Source organism: Microcaecilia unicolor, chromosome 14 (genome assembly GCF_901765095.1).
Source record: "Microcaecilia unicolor chromosome 14, aMicUni1.1, whole genome shotgun sequence".
In the NCBI taxonomy this organism is placed as follows: domain Eukaryota; kingdom Metazoa; phylum Chordata; class Amphibia; order Gymnophiona; family Siphonopidae; genus Microcaecilia; species Microcaecilia unicolor.
Window position 1 is genome coordinate 51,635,310 of NC_044044.1, and position 22,794 is coordinate 51,658,103.

A 22,794-nucleotide genomic window follows, 5' to 3' on the forward strand; every position below is an offset into this window, starting at 1 on the left:
TAACAAGGAAATATAGCATCTTGTCCCAAGGGCACACAGAGTCAGTGGCAGAGTCATGATTAGACCTCTGGTGCAGTGAATAAGTTAACCTGTAAGTCTCTGGTATTCTCCTGTTCTGCAACTATTAACCCCGACCCTTCAGCCAAATGTTCCGGGTGCTCCAATTCCCATCCTGGCACGAACGAGTTAAACCTTTGACCCCTAACACACTGGTTGAGCTGCAGCAAATGCAAAAGACAGCAGCTCTGTTTGCAAAACACAAGGAGTGCGGAACACAGGGTCAGCCCAACTATTAGGCAAGAGTGGGAAGTCGCCTAGGGCAGCAACATCTTGGGGACATCAAACAGCAACTGCAGTCAAAGCAAAACATTATGTCCTGACAGCCACACAGACTCAAAGAACCTTTTACAGACATTTGTTGAATACAATTAACAAAATCTTGGGAGTGGAGCTGAAGGCTAGAGGCCTGTTAGTTAATTGGCAGGCATAAGGCCTACGTGCCCACTACCCTTGCACTGGCTCTGGCTGAACATCACCTAGGTCCAGAAAGCACAGATTCCCATTCTCAAAAGGCATGAAATGTGCAAGTTGGAGCAGGACCCAGGAAGCTACACATTTAATTTCTACAAGAGGTGTTCCTTTCTGCTATAATTTATAGACTACACAGTGGCTGCTATATTCACCTGAGGCACATTAAATGATTTTTTTTAATGCCGTTTGTGGTCCATCGGGAATTGCTGGACCCTGGGCTACCTGGAGGAACTCAGTCCGCACAGTGAGCTATTCAGTGTTGTATAGTAACTAAGTAAAAATGACTGAACTTAAGAAAACATTTTGTCACTTTTACTTGTACAACAGAATAGGAAACATCCAGACATATGGTAACCCTACCTCAGTAAACCAATGAAGCAGCAAAACCAGAAACAGGATTTTGCTATTGCAAATCTTGTCATGCAAAGTGGATCATCTCATCTTACATTTTGCTGTTCAGTGAATAGAGTCTATGAGAACAATGGAGTTGCCTGTTTTTGTTGTCCAGCCAAACAAAACAGTGATGCGTTGGGTCACTTTATAGTGGAAATGAAGCAGAAGCTGGTTGCAATTCTTGGTGAACAGACATATGTCTCTACCACAACAGACTGGTCATCCCGTCGAAAATTGTACATTGCGGTGACTGTTCACTGGCTTGATAAGAGTCTTTAGGGAGGCAGTCTCCTTGTCAGGCCTTAAGAAGATTGAAGGGTTCCCACACATTTGACATTCTTGCACCAGTTCTCGAAGATTTTGAGTTTGCCGTCATATGAAAAGTTGTTAGAACTTTGTGAAAGCCTTCTCTGTAACTGGACAGCATGACGATGACAAGTAAGATGAACATAGTAACATAGTAGATGATGGCAGAAAAAGACCTGCACGGTCCATCCAGTCTGCCCAAGAAATGTGTCACTTTTTTGTGTATACCTTACCTTGATTTGTACCTATCTTTTTCAGGGCACAGACCGTACAAGTCTGCCCAGCACTATCCCCGCCTCCCAACCACCAGCCCCGCCTCCCACTACCGGCTCTGGCACAGACCGTATAAGTCTGCCCAGCACTATCCCCGCCTCCCACTACCGGTTCTGTTATCCAATCTCGGCTAAGCTCCTGAGGATCCATTTCTTCTGAACAGGATTCCTTTATGTTTATCCCACACATTTGAATTCCGTTACCGTTTTCATCTCCACCACCTCCCGCGGGACGGCATTCCAAGCATCCACCACTCTCTCCGTGAAAAAATACTTCCTGACATTTTTCTTGAGTCTGCCCCCCTTCAATCTCATTTCATGTCCTCTCGTTCTACCGCCTTCGTATCTCCGGAAAAGGTTCGTTTGCAGATTAATACCTTTCAAATATTTGAACGTCTGTATCACATCACCCCTGTTTCTCCTTTCCTCCAGAGTATACACGTTCAGGTCATCAAGTCTCTCCTCATACGTCTTGTAACGCAAATCCCATACCATTCTCGTACCTTTTCTTTGCATCGCTTCGATTCTTTTTTTAAATGAATTATACAGCACTATTAATGCAGAAAATGGCGATGATGATATAGTATCCTTTGCTATATGGAAGTCAAATGTTTCAGATAGATTTTCCCTTGATCAATACCTGCTGGAACAACCCACTTCCTCCTACTGCACTTGCTGAACATCTTTTGAGCTGTGCTGGATTAATGGCTCACATGAATGAACGTCATTTTCAAAAATGTAGTTTTATTAAAAGTAAAGTAGATTGATTCGTAGCGCAATAAAGTTGTTGGATTAAAAATATTAATAGCTGCATTCGTTGTAGTTGTGGTACTTTTACTTTTCAGTACGGCTGCAATTTGCTTAAAAATTTTAAATCGCAATTAATCGTGTGATTAAAGGCAGGGCATAGCCAGGGTGGGCACGCAGTTCCTCTCCCTCACCACCCCCCACATTAGATATCATACCTTTGCCGAAGCCCCGCCAGTCAAATAATCTACTGCTAAAGCGGCCCCTTTCCTCCTTGTACTGCCTCAGAAACGAGGAAGTCAGCGAGCTGCCTCCAGCCGCCGATGCCAGCAAGCATGCTTCGGGAGCGCAAGCGTCGGTAGCTGGAGGCACCTCGCTGACTTCCTCGATCCTGAGGCGATACGAGGAGGAAGGGGGTGACTCAGGCAGCAGATTTCTTCGGCTGGCAGGACTTCAGCTACCCCACCAGCCATTGAACATGCAGCTTTGGAGGTGGCCATCTATTCTCCCTCTCTCTCATATATGTCCCCTGAGCCTTCACCCATTCTCACTCCCCTCCCCCCATGTTTTCACCTATTCTCTGTGTCCCCCTGAAGCTTCACACATTCTCTCTCATCTGTGCCCCCTGAACCTTCACCCACTCTCTCGTGTGCCCCCCCGAACCTGCACCCACTCTCTCATATGTGCCCCCCATACCTTCATCCATTCTCTCCCCCTCTGTGCTATCCTGTGCCTTCAACCATTCTCTATGTACCACCCATGCCTTCACCCATTCTTTCTACGCCTGTGCCATCTTGTGCCTTCCCCCATTCTCTCCCCCCCCCCCCCCCCCGTTCTGTCCTGCCATTAGCACGTAGCCATTAACATAGTAACATAGTAGATGACGACAGATAAAGATCTGTACGGTCCATTCAGTCTGCCTAACATGATAAACTCATGGTATAAGGTATGATGTGATACTGCATATGTATACTTGACCTTGATTTGTCCTTGCCATTTTCAGGGCACAGACTGTAGAAGTCTGCCCGGCACTGGTCTTGTTCTTCAACTTCTAAACAATTTACTAAAAAAAGTACTCCCATAGTAAATTTACTAAAAAAAAAAAAAAAAAAAACAGTAAGGGCTCACATGGCACAGATTAACACAGGAATATCCACTCTTCGTCACTCAACACAACCCCTCAAAAAATATATTTTTTAACGCACACTTAGTGTGCACAGATTTGGCAGTTACTGCAAGACAACTGAGTGCGCCCCCGCAGGATGTCATTTTAAGCTGAGTTAGGTACACTTTAGCACCCAACACAGTTTAGTAAAAGAACCCTTTAATTTGCGCCTCACCAACAGTTAATTCTAAAATCCATCCACATTCCATCACTCATGACACAAATAAAAATAATACACAAAATCACTTTAAAAGCATCACCAATTCCATGTTCATCAATGAATTATACCGAGACAAAACTAAAAAGAGTAAAACCTTTCTTCCCAAGAGAGGTATTCCGCAATCTGGTGCAATCAATGGTGTTAAGCCATTTGGACTATTGCAATTCCATCTATGCCGGGATGTAAAGTACAATTATTAGGAAACTTCAAACAGCCCAAAACACTGCAGCCAGACTCATATTTGGAAAAGCGAAATACGAAAGCGCCAAACCCTTCAGAGAAAAATTACACTGGCTCCCACTAAAAGATCGAATTATATTCAAAATCTGTACCCTGGTTCATAAAATTATTCATGGCGAGGCCCCGATATATATGTCAGACCTCACAGATCTACCAACAAGGAACACAAAAAGTTCATCACGCACATTCTTGAACCTCCATTACCCCAACTGTAAAGGACTTAAATATAAATCAATATATGCATCTAGCTTCTCCTACATCTGCACGCAACTTTGGAATGCACTACCGAATGCCGTAAAAACAACGCACGGTCTGACAGCCTTCCGGAAATTACTAAAGACTAACCTGTTCAAAGAGACTTATCAAAAGGATCCTTCGTAAAAGACTTGACATCAAAACTTTACCAGAATAAGTTAACATTGAACTATTTTTATTTGATTACTTTAATCATGTTATTATTGAACGTTATACATTACCAATGATCTCAAATACCTGAAATGAATTGCTTATCTATTTTCTTCTAATTTACTTTATATTTTCCGTACTTTAATTGCAATAATATTCTGTACTTCTCATTCCGGAAATGGCAATCGTCACTACGGCATAATGTAAGCCACATTGAGCCTGCAAAGAGGTGGGAAAAAGTGGGATACAAAGGCAGAAAATAAATAAATAAATAACCCTACGTGTAGTCCAAGCAGAAATCCAAGAAGTAGGGGTGGACCAAGAAATCTTCACAGCCAGTGGTCAATAAAAACAACTTTATTTAGTACCACACAAGTGTTTGACCCGACACAGGACCGTGTTTTGACGAAACAACCATCTGCTTCAGGGGTCTGACACAGCTGAAAATCACAAAATATAGGTGCAGAATAATAAAACTGGTAATCAATAAATATTTTGTGGCATGAATAAAAGGTACCTACTCTTCTTCATCGTGCAGGCAAAAAGACTGAGGGAGACAAAGTTCTACCGAATCCATGTGCACTTGGCAACCATTATTTGTGCACCTCAGCTATAAATCAAAGTTTCGTTGACTGAGGACAGTGCAATTAACACAAATGTTCTCCTGGTGAGAAGCCTGATTTATAGCTGAGGTGCACAAATAATGGTTGCCAAGTGCACATGGATTCGGTAGAACTTTGTCTCCCTCAGTCTTTTTGCCTGCACGATGAAGAAGAGTTAGGTACCTTTTATTCATGCCACAAAATGTTTATTAATTACTAGTTGTACATAATGTTTGCTAATTTGAAAGAGTCCCCTGATGAAGACTGTGTTTGTCGAAACATGGGTTTTTTCATCAGCTTTTTTTTTTTTAAAGAATAAAATTTGGTCATCCTGGACATTTTGGTTGGCTTTTTCCACTTTTTTGGTTTTGATCGCGATCTTTGATCATTGTCCTATCCATTTTTGTAGTTCCTTTCTGTTTTCTTTGTTTTTAGAATTGTACACCGCTCTGATCTGCAAGTTAGTTAATGGCGGTATAACAAACCCAAATAAACTATAAAACTATAGAGCTGAGCGGAGTACAATATTAAAACTAAATTAAAAAGAAAATAAGAAAAGAACCACAATACGTGATAAGACAGAAGACATACAATCAAAGAAAAATCTTACAAAACTGAAGTTCACGGGAAAGCTGCGGCACAGAGGGGAAAGCCCCTCACCCATCTCCCTGATCAATGCCAAAAACCTGCTCAAAAAGCCAAGTCTTTAGCACAGTTTTAAAATATTTTAATGAAGAAATACTACGGAGAGTCAAGGACAAGTTACTCCACGTCAAAGGGGCCAAGAAATAAAAAGCCGAATGCCTTGTACATTCCAGCCTAGCTTGTTTAGGACCTGAAAGGACCGATTGGTAGTCATTGATAGATCGAAGAACCCGTGTCGGAGTATAGGGAATAGTGAAAACAGCTAAGTAATCTGGACAGCCCATTTAAACGCTTTGAAGGTCAGAAATGCAATGTTATAAGTAATTCTTTGCATAATAGGCAGCCAATGATTTTAGAGTAACGTGATCTGATTTCTTTGAATGAGTTAATCTAATCGCTACATTCTGTACAGTTTGCAACTTTTTCATTAAGAAATGTGTAAGACTGGAGTAGACAATATTAAGATTTATATACCACCTTTTTGAAGGAATTCACTCAAGGTGGTATACAGTGAGAGTAAATCAAACATGAGCAATAAACAATTACAGTGAAAATATTCAAACAATACAAAGTATGGCACAGTATACTACTTTCAATGTCAACACAACATGTAATAGAATATTTTAATTGATAGTGAAGGGTAAAGCAAAGATGGAACTTATACAGGGGGATGATCAGAAGCAAACGCCGGAGCTGAGGCTGTTAGTGCCATACTAGCGCCAGCGTTTGCTAACGCCCCATGATCAGAGCCCTTGAGCGCGTGAAACAACGCGCTCGAGGGCTCTGAACGCAACTAGCATGCAAATGCATGCTAAACAGGGCTAAACATATTCATCCCCAATGATCAGCAGCCAGCGTGCCAAAGATTGGGTCGCTGGCCGCAGCAAACCTTACGCCAGCTCCAATCTGGCATTAGGGTTTGCAGATCATTGGGGAGGAATGGTGAGCCCTGTCCAGCATGCAGGCCCCCATTCCCCCCCCCCCCAACAGCAAACCTGCCAGTGAAAGGGGGCTGGAGGTCCGGCGGACCTCCGGTCCCCCTGACGACCCCCACCCCGAGGTTCAGGGAGGGTTGGAGATCCGGTGGGTCTCCAGCCCCCTCTAACTCCCCCAGCAAAAGGTCCCTGGTGGCCTAGTGGGTGGCCAACCAAACCCCCCCCCCCTCCAGCAACAGGGGGGTTGGTGGTCCACTGGACCTCCAGTCCCCCCCTCCCAATGATCCCCACCCATAGCTAGGCCACTGCGGGATGATACCTAGATCCTTTTCCTGGCTGATAACTGCTAATGTAGAACCTAATTGTATACCTACAGACAGGGCTATTTTGCTCACAGTAACCTTTGTCTGCTATTTACTCTACTACTACTTAGCATTTCTATAGCGCTGCCAGGGTTACACAGCGCTGTACAAGTTTAAACATGGGGAAGGATGGTCCCTGCTCAAGAGAGCTTACAATCTAAAGGATGGTAAACCTGGAGGACGTAATGGGGCAGTTCAGCAAACTGAAGAGTAGCAAATCTCCTGGACCGGATGGTATTCATCCTAGAGTACTGATAGAACTATTTAGACACCCAATCCCTCATTTTCCTGCAAATCCTCACAATCTGATAATAATTTAACTTTGAATGATTTTGTGTCACCTGAAAAACCAAATCACTTCATTTGTTCCTTTCTCCAGATCATTTAGAAATATGTTAAATTCACCAGTCTAAATACAGGCTCCTGAGACACTACACTAAGTTACCAAACCACACTGCCTCTTATCCCATCACGACTTAAATTTCCTTAAGAACCTCTCATGATAGACTTTATCAAACACATTTTGAAAATCCAGATCCACTATTATCAATTGGCTCACCCTTATTTACATCTTCAATAAATCTAACAGACTAATAAGCCAAGACTCCCTTTGCTAAATCCATGCTGCTCTGCAACATTAAGCCATGTCTGTCCAGATGGTCAGTAATATTTGTCTTTCAGAATATCTTTAAACATTCTGCATGACAGAAATGCCAAGCTCAATGGTCTGTAGCTTCCCAAGACAACCCTGCAGAACTTTTTAAGGTTGTTTTCCATTGGCCATGTTCCAATCCTCACGGTTTTCAATATCACCATTATGCTGAGGACTCCCAGAAGTACGCAAGAAGCCATTATAATGTGCACAGGTGGCGGGATAACTGTAGGTTTGGTTTTGCTTGGACTAAAGCTTGGTCTCATTTGGATTCAGTTGTCAGTGGACGACCAAAGGTCAACGACTCATGACGCAGGCGCTTTGCACCGAAACACGGCCCGTGTCGGGTCCGTTATACAAGTTTTTTTATATGGAATATCTGTAGTGTGAATAAAGATTTTGTCGCGCTTGTGAAGGCTCTTGGTACTTTTTCTTTTTTGTCCCAGATCAACCTCTCCATACGAGAAATTTCAGCAGAAATTCAGGCCCAAGTATCAGCCTGCCTGTCTGACATTGCTGCCTGGATGTCTCACCGAGACCTGAAACTAAACATGACCGAGACTCAACTTCTTATCTTTCCTCCCTTTCTCTGTCTCTTGGATAACACTCTCATCCTCTCTGTCTCATCAGCTGGTAACCTTGGGGTCGTCTTTGACTCCTCTCTTTCAATACGGTCTCTCATTTTCCCTTTTTTTAATTAATTGTAAGCCACTTTGAAGCCTAGCACAGGCCATATGGCGGTAAATGAAGTGGAATCAAATAAAATTAGTCACTGTCCCTACGATATTCCATTTTTTAAATGAATTCTTCCTTCTTAAGACAGAAAAGGATCCTATGACCCATCTAGACTCTATTCATCTTACTTCCTGGCACAATGCCATAGACGAAAACAAAGAGAGTCCAATTCTCCCGTAAAAAACAGAAAAAACAAAAGAGCGGAAGAAATCAAAAAGACCAGACTCAAAGATATAAAAAGCCAAATTTATTGCACAAGACCCTACACGGTCCGTGTTTCGGCCAAAAAGGCCTTCCTCAGGGGTCTATAAATTGGCTTATACAATATTCATATATTCATCCAAAGATGCATTCAAATTCGGACAAATCTAACACAGGGGACAAGCGGACTTGCAAGTCCCCAATGTCAACAACATAAATCGAAAACGTTACAGCCACTGCTTGTCCCGATGTAAGGAGAACGAGTGCCCTGACTTGAAGCTCTCCGCCGATTTATGTTGTTGACATTGGGGACTTGCAAGTCCGCTTGTCCCCTGTGTTAGGGTCTTGTGCAATATATTTGGCTTTTTATATCTTTGAGTCTGGTCTTTTTGATTTCTTCCACTCTTTTGTTTTTTTTGCCATAGACCCCAGCTGATCTTCAACTTTCCTTTACCACTGCTTCCCTCGCTGCCACTAGAAATCCTTTATGCGTATCCTGGGCTTTAATTCCATTACTGGTTTTGTCTCCACCACCTCTCCTAAAGGGCTGCTCTAAGCACCTAATCAATCTTTTCTGAAGAAAGCTTTCCTTATGTCTCTCTCCCAAGTGTACCCGCTGAAATCACCAATTATCCCTCCTGCTCCTCTATCACATTATATATAGGACAAATGATTTTAGATCTTAACATTCATAAAACAACCTGGTTAAAAAAAAAAAAGCTTTTGTATAAACACTGGACAAAGCAACCACTGAACACCTACCCTTCCGAAAACTGCTGAAGACTTACCTCTTCAAACAAGCCTACCCAAATGACCCGGCCTAATTCTCAAACATAATTCCACACCACTAGTATTACCCACACTCCAACCCCTTCCCCACACCTCTTACTATTGTCTTACTCTATGTAATTATGTCATCTCTACGACACTTTGTTCCATACTCTGTTCTACACTTTGTCTCATCCATGCGATACTTTGCACTATACTTTGTAAGCCGCACTCAACCTACTGTATGTAACTATGCCATCTCGTTGATACATTGTTCCCAAACCTGTATTACCTCCGTGATACGCTGTACCACACTTTGTAAGCCGCACTGAACCTGCTATTGAATGGGAAAGAGCGGGGTATAAATGCCACAAATAAAATAAATAAATAAATAACCGCCACTCGAAGTACACTTTCACTCTTTTCCTCTCTGCACTGTCCAGTTAGCGAAGGGGTGATCTGTGGGCGAAGCCTGTACTTAACTGGTTAGCTCAAAGCAAACCAGGTTTGCGACATTTTGTTTAAACTGGTTTTAGCCAGTCTAAATTAAACTTTTTTTTGCTGCTAATGCATGGGAGGCCTTCAGCCACTGCTTTACCGTACACGGAAGCAGCGACCAAAAGTCTTACGCTAATGAACTCGCTTGTATTAAAATGAGCTCATTAGCAATTCCGTGCAATGCTCAGAAAAAGAGCGGCACAGAAACTCCCCTAATGACTAAATCTACCGACAGCTGTCGGTAGGTTTTAGTTGTTAGGGCAGGGTGACTTTTACAGCCGCGCTTGCCTTCTAACTTCTCCTGGGGCGGCAAAAGAGGCTTTTTCTCTCCCCCACCCATCCAGCCCGTTGCTTCCTACTCCCAGCCACCACCAAAAAGTTTTCTTGCTCCTCCACCCCTTCACTGGACATAAGAGCTGTGTCTACCACACAGTTCTTGCAGGCATGCGCCAGGACGCTCTGAGCCTTTTACCGACCAATGCTCAACAATAACAGTGTGCATATAATTTTAGCATTGGTCGGTGCTTTAAAAAAAAAAAAGTTCTGTGCATCTCCCCCTTAATCCGCTAACTGGCCATGTAAGCAGATAACGTTAGGACCGCATAAAGAATGTCCTAACTGAATCCATCGAGCTAAGTACGCACAGGTCTGAATATCAGCCATTGCCCGGTTAACGTTCAGGTGACTGCTCACACCCAAATATTCAATGCCGGAGCCAGGACATTGCCCAGCATCGAGTATCTGGGGTTCATTCTGCTTTGTGGAGTCAGCGGCAGAATATTCTTTCCTAAATTTACAGTTTATAAACACAAAAGAACAAAAGCCATAACGCATCAACCTTTTCATATAGGAGCACACAAATGTGGAATGCGCTGCCGCGCAACCTAAAAACGATCTATGATCTAACCAACTTTCGCAAACTACTGAAGACCCATCTCTTTAACAGGACATACCACAAAGATTAACACATGTAAATTCCCCCACATGTATCCAAAACTGTCTTAAAATGTTCTCTCGTTATATTACTATCATGTTTTTCATTATCATGTAAACCAAAATCCTTCTGTAATACCAAACGTCTATTCTCTTCTTATTTCCACTATTCATGATGTGTAAGCCACAATGAGCCTGCAAAGAGGTGGGAAAATGTGGGATACAAATGCAATAAATAAATAAATAGCATCGACGACCCTTAGCCCTTCCACTGTCTACTACTAATCATTTCTATAGCGCTACTAGAGATACACAGCGCTGTACACATTATATGCTGGTACTTTCTCTGTCCCTAGACGGCTCACAAGGTATCAGCGTTAGCATACCACAGCTACTAGTGTAGCTTCGTAAACAGGGGGGGTAAGTTTTTGTACCTGGAGCAATGGAGGGTTCAGTGACTTGCCCTGGGTGACAAGGAGCTGAGAGGGAATCGAACCTAGGTCACCAGGATCAAAGCCCGCTTCACTATTAGGCTACTGCACCTTTTCTGTGTTTCCTTACAAATGGAAAGAGGAGGCTGGGAACTAAAAGCCAGTTAGTCTGGCCTTGGTGATGAGTACATTCATGGAAACACTGCTAAAACAAAGGAAGGAGGCAAGAAACTCTCTCAGACTACACCTCCCAAATTGCAAAAAAGTGATCTACAAAACTGTCAGATTTCACTTACCTAGGAACCACCAAAAATAAGAAATATACAGGAATATAATAGACTCTGCAAAATCCTCAAATCATTCCTATTCAAACAAACCCTCACAATGAACAACCGTATCTCAAACAATTAATTATTACCTGAATTGGTTGTTACTCTATTTACCATTAACTTTCTCTTTGTTTCATAATAGATTTTCTAAATGTTAAACATCCATAGCTATCCCGGTATGTTTATGATACTGTATTGTAAAATTGGACTCTTACAACAAATTACTTTCTTATGCATTATTCTTTGTTATGCATTCTATACAGTTTATTGTAAGCCACACTGAACTCAAATTTGTTTGGGATAATGTGGGATATAAATGGTGCAATTTCTGGAATCCAGTGGATTTAAAGTCCTGAGGCAGCATGATTTTACCAGAGCTGCATCTAGTCAGATCAATCTTTGACTGGGTCAGCACAGTGCTTTTCAGCAAGATTTTTCGACCTGGTTCTGCATAAGTGAAATACGAGTAAACTGACCTTAACGCGAGTGACTGGATTATTTTCTTTTTAAGAACTTACAAATTATTTTCACTTCCACACAGAGTGAGAAGAAAAATACATCAGAAATAATGATAGTCACAATATTAAGGAAAACTAAATTCATCCATCGATCACAATAAGAGAGCTAATAAAGAAAAAACATGAAATAACTAGACATCAATACTGTCTAGTCTTTAATGTGTCCATTAACTTTGAGAAGCCACATTGGGGAAAAAATACCTTCTCTAACCCTCATGAATTCAATAAACTGCTTGGGCTCAAACAAAATTTTTTTTGAATCCCCAGCAGTACATCACAACAAGGACATTTCAACAGAAAACTAATTCAAAGGGACAAGACCAAAAGCACTAAAAGTGACTGGATTAAAAACTGGCGGACCGGGAGGTGACAGAGTAACGGTAAATGGTGTTCATTCCGAGGATAGGTGTGTTACCATTGGCGTACCCCAGGGATCCTTAATCTACTTTGTTTCAACCTTTTAGCAAGCGATCAGACAAGTTTTGTCCTTCTATGGATGATACCAAAATCCGCAAAATGGTGAAAAACATGAGGAGGGACCTGGAGAACCTTGGAAGAATGCTCTAGTTTAGACAGACTTTGTCAGCTAAGATTTAATGCAAAAGACTGCAGGGGTCACACATTTGGGCTGCAACAACCCAAAACAGCAGGCACAGTACAGGAATGAGGTTTTGTGCACAAAAGATAAGTGAGATCTGGGGGTGATCATGTCGGATAATCTGAAAGTAGTGGTCCTATGTTCCCAGCAACCTGTCTCCAAAACGATTACAAGTACCCAACAGAACATATTCTGTAAGGTGCACACACACACGCGTCACGTGTCCCAGTGCACAGAGCAGGCTAGCTCCATGCTAGGGACTTGTCCCACCTGATCTGAGCCCAGCCTCTACTGAGGCTTCAAGGCTGCCAAAAGTAAGAATTGGAAGGCTACAAGTGCCTCACTGGTCCTTACTAAACACCAGAAAGGGGGTGCCTTGCCCGATGCTGGTGGGGAGAGCAGAGCGGAGGGAGATGCTGGACTGTGTGGGGGGGAATAGGGTTCTGGAGAAAAGGAGAAGCAGATGCCGGGGCATGGGGAGAGAGGAGGCAATGCTGGGTATGTGGGGTGGGGGTAGGGAAGGAAGGAAGATGCTCTATACCTGGGGTGGATAGAGAAGGGAACGCATACAATATAGGAACAAATAAGTATTGCTTACAGGGTGAGAAGGAGGAATTGTAGAGATTGTACTTGGTAAGGAATGGACAATCTGGACATGCCAGTGTCTTTTTCTACAGTCAGTTGCCCTCTTTCTGTGCTATTTTTCACATTGTGCAGCAGTCTGGCAGAGTACAGGCTTCTGTAATCCTCATCCAAGTCTCCTGAAATCGCTTTTATTGATACTAAATTAGACTGTGAGCCCTCCTGGGACAGAGAAACATCCAGAGTACCTGAATGTAACTCACCTTGAGCTAGTACTGAAAAAGGAGTGAGCAAAATCAAAATAAATAATAATGCACCAAACAGGGGTTTACACCCAGGAGATCAGCAAACCCTGCAGCCATGGCTGTAACAGGATCCAGCTGTCTACAACAGGCGACACCCCGTGCAGAAATGTAAACACGGGGAGGCAAGTGGTGGTGACTATGGAGGACATTTCCCCATTACCTAACACTCCCGGCAAGGTCATTACAGAGCACACCGTACAATCAACAGGTGAACCCCTCTAAAATGAATCCAGGGAGCGACAGATCCCAAGTCTGTAGTGTTCTGCTGATCTGCTCTTCTCCTCCCTGACGGTTACTTAAGGGACTGATTTCTATCCCTTTTAGCTCAGTGGATACTGTCACTTATTAGCTACCTTGATCTCTTAGCAGCACAGGAGGAAAGAGCATGCTTGAGCCAGAAATCCCTCTCCCACCTAAGCAAAGCCCAAAGCCTAAAAGACAGCAGAACCGAAACAAACAAGATGGGAGCAAGACAGCAGATCCTCAATCGGTGCAGCACTGCCCAGATCCCTGGCACAGCCTCGGCACCCAGGTGGAGGTGACAGCTTTGGGGGGGGGGGGGAGTTTGGGGAGGAGCTCTGTGTCCTCATCCCCAAACCCGGCAGACAACAAGGGTCTCTTCTGCTGCCCCCTCCGTCTAGTCCAAATGGAAGCCCGGGCCTGCCCTTCCCCCACGTGTGGGAGGAGAGGGGCAGCCTACCTGTGAGGGGGGAATCCGAGGCTCCGCAGCTCCAGTCCCGCTCCTGCTCCTGCTGCCATCCGTCCCACAGCAACATGGCATCTGCTTCGGCATCGCCCGCCGCTACCCCTGCAGCTGCCCCATAGCTGGGCCGGTGACGTCAGGGGGCGGGGTTCCGGGGGAGAGCCGGCGACGTCAGGGGGCGGGGCTCCGGGATGCCAGCAGGGAGTGGATGGGTGTATTGTGCGGCTTTCGCGGCAGCAGGAGAGCAAGCGTGATCTGGAAGAAACGTCTGCAGCCTGGCTGGAAACTGCGCTGGACAGGGTTGATCCTTGCAAGGATTTGCAACTCTGGTTTCCCCGTTGCAGTCCTTAAGAACAGCAAGACTACAAGTCCCAGCATGCACCGTGGTAAATCTAGGCCTGGATCAACCCTGTCCTGAAGAAATGTATCTAGAAATAACAAAGGTGCACTAAAGTACTTGGCAGTACTGGTATTGTGCACCTAAAGCAGCAAAGAAAAGGATAGGACGTTTTGGTCAGGCATCCTGCAGAATTTGGAAATCTGCTCACATTAACCATGCCTACATATTTTTTTGGAGGGGAGGGTCAGGGGCAGAGAGTGGGCGTTCCTGCACTAACCACTTAGCAGATTGACATTGCAGCATGCTATGGAGTGGCCTAGTGGTTAGAGCCCTGATGGCGAACCTATGACACGCGTGTCAGCACCGACACGCGTAGCCATTTTCGATGACACGCGGCACCGCCGCAGTGTGGTCCGCCCTCCCTGCTCGCTCCCGGAAACTAACCTTAAAGCCTCCTTTCACGTCGCAGCAAGCAGCAGCAGGGCAGGCCACTCCTTCCTTCCATGTTCTGACCTCGCCTGACATAACGTCCGTGAGGGCGGAGCACAGAAGGAAGGAGGAGAGGTCTGCCCTGCTGATGCTTGCTGCAACCTGAAAGGAGGCTTTAAGGTTAGTTCCGGGCCCGGTAGCGGGTGGAGGGGGGGCCCGGCGACCTCGGGTGGGCAGCGATCTCGGGTAGGGGGGGCCCGGGGCGGTCCTAGTAGCAGTGATTTTTCTTGAAGTGACACACCACCCGGTGAATTTTGACACACCAAGCTCAAAAGGTTGCCCATCACTGGGTTAGAGCATTGGTCTTGCAATCTAGTGGTGGCCAGTTCAAATTTTATTTTATTTTTTTTATTTTAGTTACAGTTGTACCCCGCACTTTCCCACTCATGGCAGGCTCAATGCGGCTTACATATACAGGTACTTATTTGTACCTGGGGCAATAGAGGGTTAAGTGACTTGCCCAGAGTCACAAGGAGCTGCCTGTGTCTGAAGTGGGAATTGAACTCAGTTCCTCAGTTCCCCAGGACCAGAGTCCACCACCCTAACCACTAGGCCATTCCTCCACTCCACTCCAAATCCCACTGCTGTTCCTTGTGATCTTGGGCAAGTCACTTAACCCTCCTTTGCCTCAGGTTCAAAATTAGATTGTGAGCCCTCCAGGGACAGGGAAATACCCAGAGTACCGGAATGTAACACCTTGAGCTACTACTGAAAAAGGTGTGAGCAAAATCTAAATAGCACACAGATAATGTGTCAGCCCTTACTGCCTACAAAATGGGCACCAGTAAGTGCTCACACAGTAATTTAAAATAATGGCTCCACACTAATAGCAACATTAGCAAATGCCAATACAAAAGGAAGAGATCCCTAAAAGATGGTCCAAAAAGTGGTAGGGATACTCATTAGAGGTCCAACTCAAAGTAATAAGGAGGGTTATGAATTTTACCGGAGGAAAAACATAGTAACATAGTAGATGACGGCAGAAAAAGACCTGCACGGTCCATCCAGTCTGCCCAACAAGACAACTCATGTGTGCTACTTTTGTGTATACCCTACTTTGATTTGTACCTGTGCTCTTCAGGGCAAAGACCGTATAAGTCTGCCCAGCACTAGCCCCGCCTCCCAACCACCGGCTCTGGCACAGACCGTATAAGTCTGCCCAGCGCTATCCCTGCCTCCCAACCTCCAGTCCCGCCTCCCACCACTGGCTCTGGCACAGACTGTATAAGTCTGCCCCGCACTATCCCCGCCTCCCAACCTCCAGCCCCGCCTCCCACTACCGGCTCTGTTATCCAATCTCGGTTAAGCTCCTGAGGATCCTTTCCTCAAGCCTCAAGAAGCCCCCGGGAGCCAGGCTGCTTCATCATAGGCACAAAAAAACCTCCTGGTATTCTTTAACCACTCCTTAGAAGTATAGCCGTAAATAAAAAAAACTTTTTCTTTTATTGTTTTCTCATTTTTCTAAAACGATTGCTTGTTCTTAGACTTCATGCAATGTCAACAAATGCAGGACAGTAAATCTGTCTTGTACTTAGCTTAAGGGTGCCTCCTTTTCAGTCCAGACCGTGAGCATGGCTATACTTCTCAACATAGGCCTGTCTGATTGCAAATGGATGAAAGGCGTAACTAGGGGTGGTTCAAGGGGCATAGCTGCTCCCCCAAATTGATATTGAATGAAACAGCGCCTATGTAGATTGGGCCTGAAGTCTAATATTGGCGCCTTTTTACAAAAGATCTGCTCCCCCCAACATCAAAACCTGGCTGCACGGAGAGAGGGCGGGAGGAACCACGTGAAGTCACGCTGCAGGCAGTGAAGTAGGCACCTTGGGCTGCCAGATTCGCTGGCTGAGGCCCTTTCTTTCCATCATAAGAGGCTGCCCCACCGCGGGATCCTCAGATAGAGAGAGCTAGGGGGAACCGAGTGAAGTCCTGGTGCAGACAGTGGACACCTCGAGCTGCCAAAGTCGCTGGCTGAGGCCCTTTCTTTCCACCATAAGAGGCTGCCCCACCGCGGGATCCTTCGAGAGAGCGCTGGGAGGAACCGGATGAAGTCCTTCTGCAGGCAGTGAAGTGAGCACCTCATGCTGGCTGAGGCCCTTTCTTTCACCATAAGAGGCTGCCCCGCCGCAGGACATGGCCACGGGTGCATGGCCGCAGGCGCGTGCCTGAAGGGGCACAGCCTAAGGGGAAGGTCTCGCCCCTTCAGAGCACATTTGGAGCAAGGAGCAGGTCCCGCTGCTCCGGAATGATGGGGAAACGTAAAGGGGTGAAGAGGATGTCTGCAGTGGTGACATTAGTGAAGGGACCTATGAACCTACATCTCCAGACACCAAAGTCAGTGTTGTTGCCTCCAGATGCGGACTCACCTTCATCCCCAAATGCATCTCTATCATCAGGGGTCCTACCTCTCCCCCTCAACCCACTTCACTGTTGGAAAGTGATAGCACTTCATTTGAAGGTACGGCAACTTCAACTGTAGTTGCCGCCCCGGGGCTTGCTGCTCTTCCTACTTCTGCTGCTGATTCAGGTCTGTTAACAGGAAAAGTATTTTCTAGTGTTTATTTTTCTTATGCTGATAAAAATGGATGAAATATCGTTGAAAGATGTTTTTAACTGATTTTCAACATGGACAAATCTTTAAAGGACAATTTGTCCTTGATTAGTACATTTAAACATAGTAAACATAGTAGATGACGGCAGAAAAAGACCTGCATGGTCCATCCAGTCTGCCCAAGAAGATAAATTCATATTCATATGTGCTACTTTTTTATTTGTACTGTCCTCTTCAGTGCACAGACCGTATAAGTCTGTCCAGCCCTATCCCCGCCTCCCAACCACCAGCTCTGGCACAGACCCTATAAGTCTGCCCAGCACTAGTCCCGCCTCCCAACCACCAGCCCCAGCACAGACCGTATAAGTCTGCCCAGCACTATCCCTACCTCCCACCACCGGCTCTGGCACAGACCGTATAAGTCTGCCCAGCACTATCCCCACCACCAGCCCCGGCACAGACTGTATAAGTCTGCCCAGCACTAGTCCCGCCTCCCAACCACCAGCCCCAGCACAGACCATATAAGTCTGCCCAGCACTAGCCCCGCCTCCCAACCACCAGCTCTGCCACCCATTCTAGGCTAAGCTCCTGACGATTTACTGTTGACACTGTTGAGAAAATTTAAGGAGCAAGACCAGAAGTTCTCCCTTGTTACTCAAGATTTGGAGAGAATGGAATCTCAGATCAAGCTGTGTCAATCTACTGCAGCTGCCTGCAACAGATAGCTTAAATACTCATCTTAGACTGGATGCTTTGGCAAATGCTTCTAGGGCCTGTAATTTGCGTTTACTGAATTTTCCACTCACTCGTTTCCTGTCTCCCATGGAGTTCCTTAAAAATGTATGTAAATAATATATTACAATTAACTTTTGAATCTCTGGAAATTAAATATTCTTATTATCTACCTAGGGCTAATAAACAGCCCTCCTTGGAGGGTGAATTTGATCATTTATGTTGTTCGCCTGATAGTCTTGATTTAACCACATTTTTTGAATCCTCTCAAGAAGGGTTATCTAAGAGAGCTACTTTGTTAGTGGTCCTAGGTTCTGTTGCTAATAATCGTCATTGTTAAAACTTATTTTCAAAACAAGAAGGTACCATTTTATGGTCAATTAGCTTTGATGTTTCCAGATGTGGCCAGGCCAACACAAGGCATAAAGGCTTCCTACAGCTTAAACTTAGAGTTACAGCTGCAGGAGGCACATTCTTCTAGAAGTTTCCTTGTAAGTAACTGGTCACATATGAAAATCATTCCTATATTTTTCTAGATCCTATGCATTTACAGACTTTTTTAAGATAATTGTACGATGGGCGATCCTGGCAGGGCCGCCGAGTGGGAGCTCGGGGGGGGGGGGGGGGGAGATTCCCTGGGCCCGGCACCGGCAAGCTTCTTCTTGCTGCCTGCTTCCGGGTCTGTCCTCCCCTGTTCCTTTGTGCTGCCCAGGACCCAGATGATTGCATTAGCGTGATATTGCATTAATGCAATCATCCAGGTCCTGACTCCCAGCATGGACAGGAGCAGGAGAGGATAGACTGTGGGAGCAGGCACACAAGAAGCGGCTTGCTGGCGCCAGGCCTGGGCCCCCCCCCCCCCCCCGGAGGCAAAGACAGAAGGGTAAGGGGGCAGGTGGGCGGGGGTGGCGGTGCGATTGGGAAAGGGTGGCTTTCAACAGTCCAGTTCTGTCCCGGGCCCAGCTATGTCTCTTGGCGGCCCTGGATCCTAGTTTCTTTCCCCTTGATGTGGACTGGTGCTGTATGATGTGTTTGATTATAAGTTTGTAATACTATTTTCCTGTATTACTTCTTTTGTATTTTGAAGTTAAAGTGAAATAAAAGAAAACACAAGAAAAAAAGCTGTCCTGCCGCTTGTAAAGTAACTTCCTGTTTCTACATAGATGGGATGCAGCAGGTTGAAGGACCTGTGGCCAACAGAGAACATAAGAGTAGCCATCCATCTAGCCCAGTATCCTGTTTTCCAAACAGTGGCCAAGCCAGGTCACAAGTACCTGGCAGAAACCCAAATCGTGGCAACATTCCATGTAGAACCCCAAAGAATAGCAAGATTCTGGAATCCTAAAGAATGACAAGATTCCATGCAGAATCTCAAAGAGTGGCAACATTCCATGTAGAACCCCAAAGAATAGCAAGATTCTGGAATCCTAAAGAGTGACAAGATTTCATGCAGAATCTCAAAGAGCAGCAACATTCCATATAGAACCCCAAAGAACAGCAAGATTCCGGAATCCTACAGAGTGACAAGATTCCATGCAGAATCAAAGAGTAGCAGCATTCCATGTAGAACCCTAAAGAATAGCAAGATTCCGGAATCCTACAGAGTGACAAGATTCCATGCAGAAACTCAAATAGCAGCAGCAACATTCCATATTACAAAATCCCAGGGCAAGCAGTTGCTTCCCATGTCTGTCTCAATAGTAGGTTATGGATTTTTCCTCCAGGAAATTGACCAATCCTTTTTTAAACCCAGATATGCTAACTGCTATTACCACATCCTCCGGCAAAGAGTTCCAGAGCTTAACTATTCTTTGAGTGAAACAAATATTTCCTCCTATTTGTTTTAAAAGTATTTCCATGTAACTTCCTCAAGTGTCCCCTAGTCTTTGTACTTTTGGAACGAGTAGAAAATCGATTTACTTCTATTTGTGGAACGAGCAGTCTCTCTTGCCCCCCCCCCCCTCCCATGGCCCTGCCCACTAGCAGATGTAATTACATTATTTGGGATTTAGTGTGTGCTGCAGTTGTTCAAGGTGAGTAGTTACATTCAGAGAGGATTTGTAATCTGAGCTTGTACCTGAGGCTGCCCAATGTCACAAGAAGCAGCGCTGCGTATGCCTTGTAGCGCTATAGAAATGCTAAATAGTAGTAGTAGTAGTAGCACTAGGATATAAACCCTTTGCTTGTTTTCAACTTGCTGTAATAACCATTAGGTTATTTTTCCATACCAATAAATCATTAGGTTGGGAAAATAAATTAAGCATTGCATAACTTCTGCTCAGTATGAGATTACACTGGCCTGGAAGAAAACCAGTTTTCCACCTGTGAGATCAATTCTGCCAGCTCATCTGAAGTATTGACTTATTGAGGAAACTAACAGCCTCATGTAAGATTCAAGGTTACATGAGAAGCACATAAAAAAATGATCTAATGGGAAACAAATTTTATTCACCTCACTACGCAAAAGCCGTGGCTAAATTGCACTGGATGGGGTAAGAGTTAAAAGTTTGGTGGGAGGAGATTATTTTCAGTTTAACACATGGATCTGCATTGTTTGTCAATGTTTATGTCGTTTTAAATGTAGGTTTGATAAAATACAAAACAAACGTTTTACAAATATATATATTTTAAATATTTCCCGCTCAGTATTCAACACTACTAATATGGAGGTACAAGAATTACCTGCCCCAAAGAGATGCAGCCTTTTGCTGTTTAGTACCTGAGAGAGGAGCCATGTACATTTTCAAGAGCCCTCACAAATGTAGAAGCTGAAATGGTCGCCTGCAGTGTCTGTCCATGAAGGTCTGTCCTGTGGAGTCTGTCCTTGAAGGTCTGTCTTGTCTTGAAGGCAAGGATGTTACAGGGTTGCCAGGAACCTGTTGGGTGACCTTTGTTTTGTTTCACCTTTTTACCTGACACCTTCCTAGTTTCCTTTTATTCATTTAGCTCAGCTGAAACCAGCGCTGGGACCTGTACCCAAAAATGGCAGCATATTAAATTGTTTTAATAAACATAAACACATCATGAGCTTCCTTTGAGGATTTCTCCAATTATCTTGCCTGGTATTTTTATTTATTTAAAATACTTATACCCTGTGCTACTTGCTACTCTAGACAGCTTACAAAAAAAAAACACATATATATATATATATTACTACTACTACTACTATTTAGCATTTCTATAGCGCTACAAGGCATACGCAACGCTGCACAAACATAGAAGAAAGACAGTCCCTGCTCAAAGAGCTTACAATCTAATCAGGACAGACAGGACAAATAAGGGAAAAGGACAAAGAGTAGCAAGATTCCGTGCAGAATCTCAAAGAGTAGCAAGATTCCGGAGTCCCACTGTAGCAACATTCTGTGCAGAATCCCAAAGAGCAGCAAGATTCCGGAATCTCAAAGACTACTTATTACTACTACTACTACTATTTAGCATTTCTATAGCGCTACAAGGCGTACGCAGCGCTGCACAAACATAGAAGAAAGACAGTCCCTGCTCAAAGAGCTTACAATCTAATAGACATATAGTAATATATTACAAACATAAAAATAAAAATAATATGCATGAAAATAGTATAAACACAAAAGCAATAAACGAACATACATAGCTTCCGATTTAGCGGCCATGCTGAGTGGAGATGATTAATAGGCGTTTAATATCCTTTCGGTAGAGGGTTCACCTCCTTTCTGTAGTTACTAGTAAAAAAGGCCTGTTTCTGGAACGAATGAAACGGGCGCTAGCAAGGTTTTCCTGGGAGTGTGTATGTTTGAGAAAGAGAGAGCCAGAGCGAATGTGCGGGTGTGTGACAGAGTGAGACTGTCTGTGTGACAGTGTGTGTGTGTGAGAATGAGAGTGTGTGACAGGGCCCCCTCCCCTGTTCCTAATGCCCCTCACCCCGTTCCCTCCCCTCCTTTTCCTCCTCCTTCCCACTCTTTGGGTTCCTTAAGGCTTTCAAAAGTCTATGTACCCCCGTGGCCCTAACGCCCATTCTCCGAGGACAAGCAGGCTGCTTGTTCTCACTGATGGGTGACGTCCACGGCAGCCCCTCCAATCGGAAACTTCACTAGCAAAGTCCTTTGCTATCCCTCGCGCGCCCGCGCGCACCGCGCATGCGCGGCCGTCTTCCCGCCCGAAACCGGCTCGAGCCGGCCAGTCTTCTTTTGTCCGCACTCGGTACGGTCGTGTTTTCGCCGTGTCGAGCCCCGGAAAGTCGACCTCGCGCGTCCAATTTGTTTGAACGTGTTTTTTTCCTTCGGGAAAGCTTGTCCTAGTCGGGAAGTGCTCCGGAAACCCCCCGTCGGGTTTCGTGTAAATCCTCCCCGTACTTCCAGCTTTTTTGCCCCGGTAAGTTTTCTTTCGTTGTCGGGGTAGGCCTCTTTTCGGCCTCGGTCGAGATTTTTTCTCCCTCTAAATTTGGTGCTTCAAATTTCGCCATTTCGGCTTTTGATTTCGCCGGCGTGATTTTTCCGCCCATGACATCGAAGCCTTCCAGCGGCTTCAAGAAGTGCACCCAGTGCGCCCGGGTTATCTCGCTCACTGATCGACACTCGTCGTGTCTTCAGTGTCTGGGGGCCGAGCACCGCCCTCAGAACTGCAGTCTGTG

The 22,794-nt window shown here is 44.9% G+C and overlaps 1 protein-coding gene across 2 annotated transcripts in view; it reads right to left on the bottom strand.

Annotated features, from left to right (window-relative positions):
• Window positions 1-14,163, bottom strand: part of B4GALT3 (beta-1,4-galactosyltransferase 3) — a 138,187-nt gene extending 124,024 nt beyond the window's left edge. The window contains exon 1 of one of the 2 annotated variants that reach the window (XM_030186336.1): window positions 14,074-14,163. In XM_030186336.1, coding sequence (XP_030042196.1) covers window positions 14,074-14,149 — 76 coding nt within the window. In that variant the 5' untranslated portion in view covers window positions 14,150-14,163. The remainder of the gene's footprint in view (window positions 1-14,073) is intronic. The other variant, XM_030186337.1, reaches the window with a different exon arrangement.
• Window positions 14,164-22,794: the final 8,631 nt, after the last annotated feature.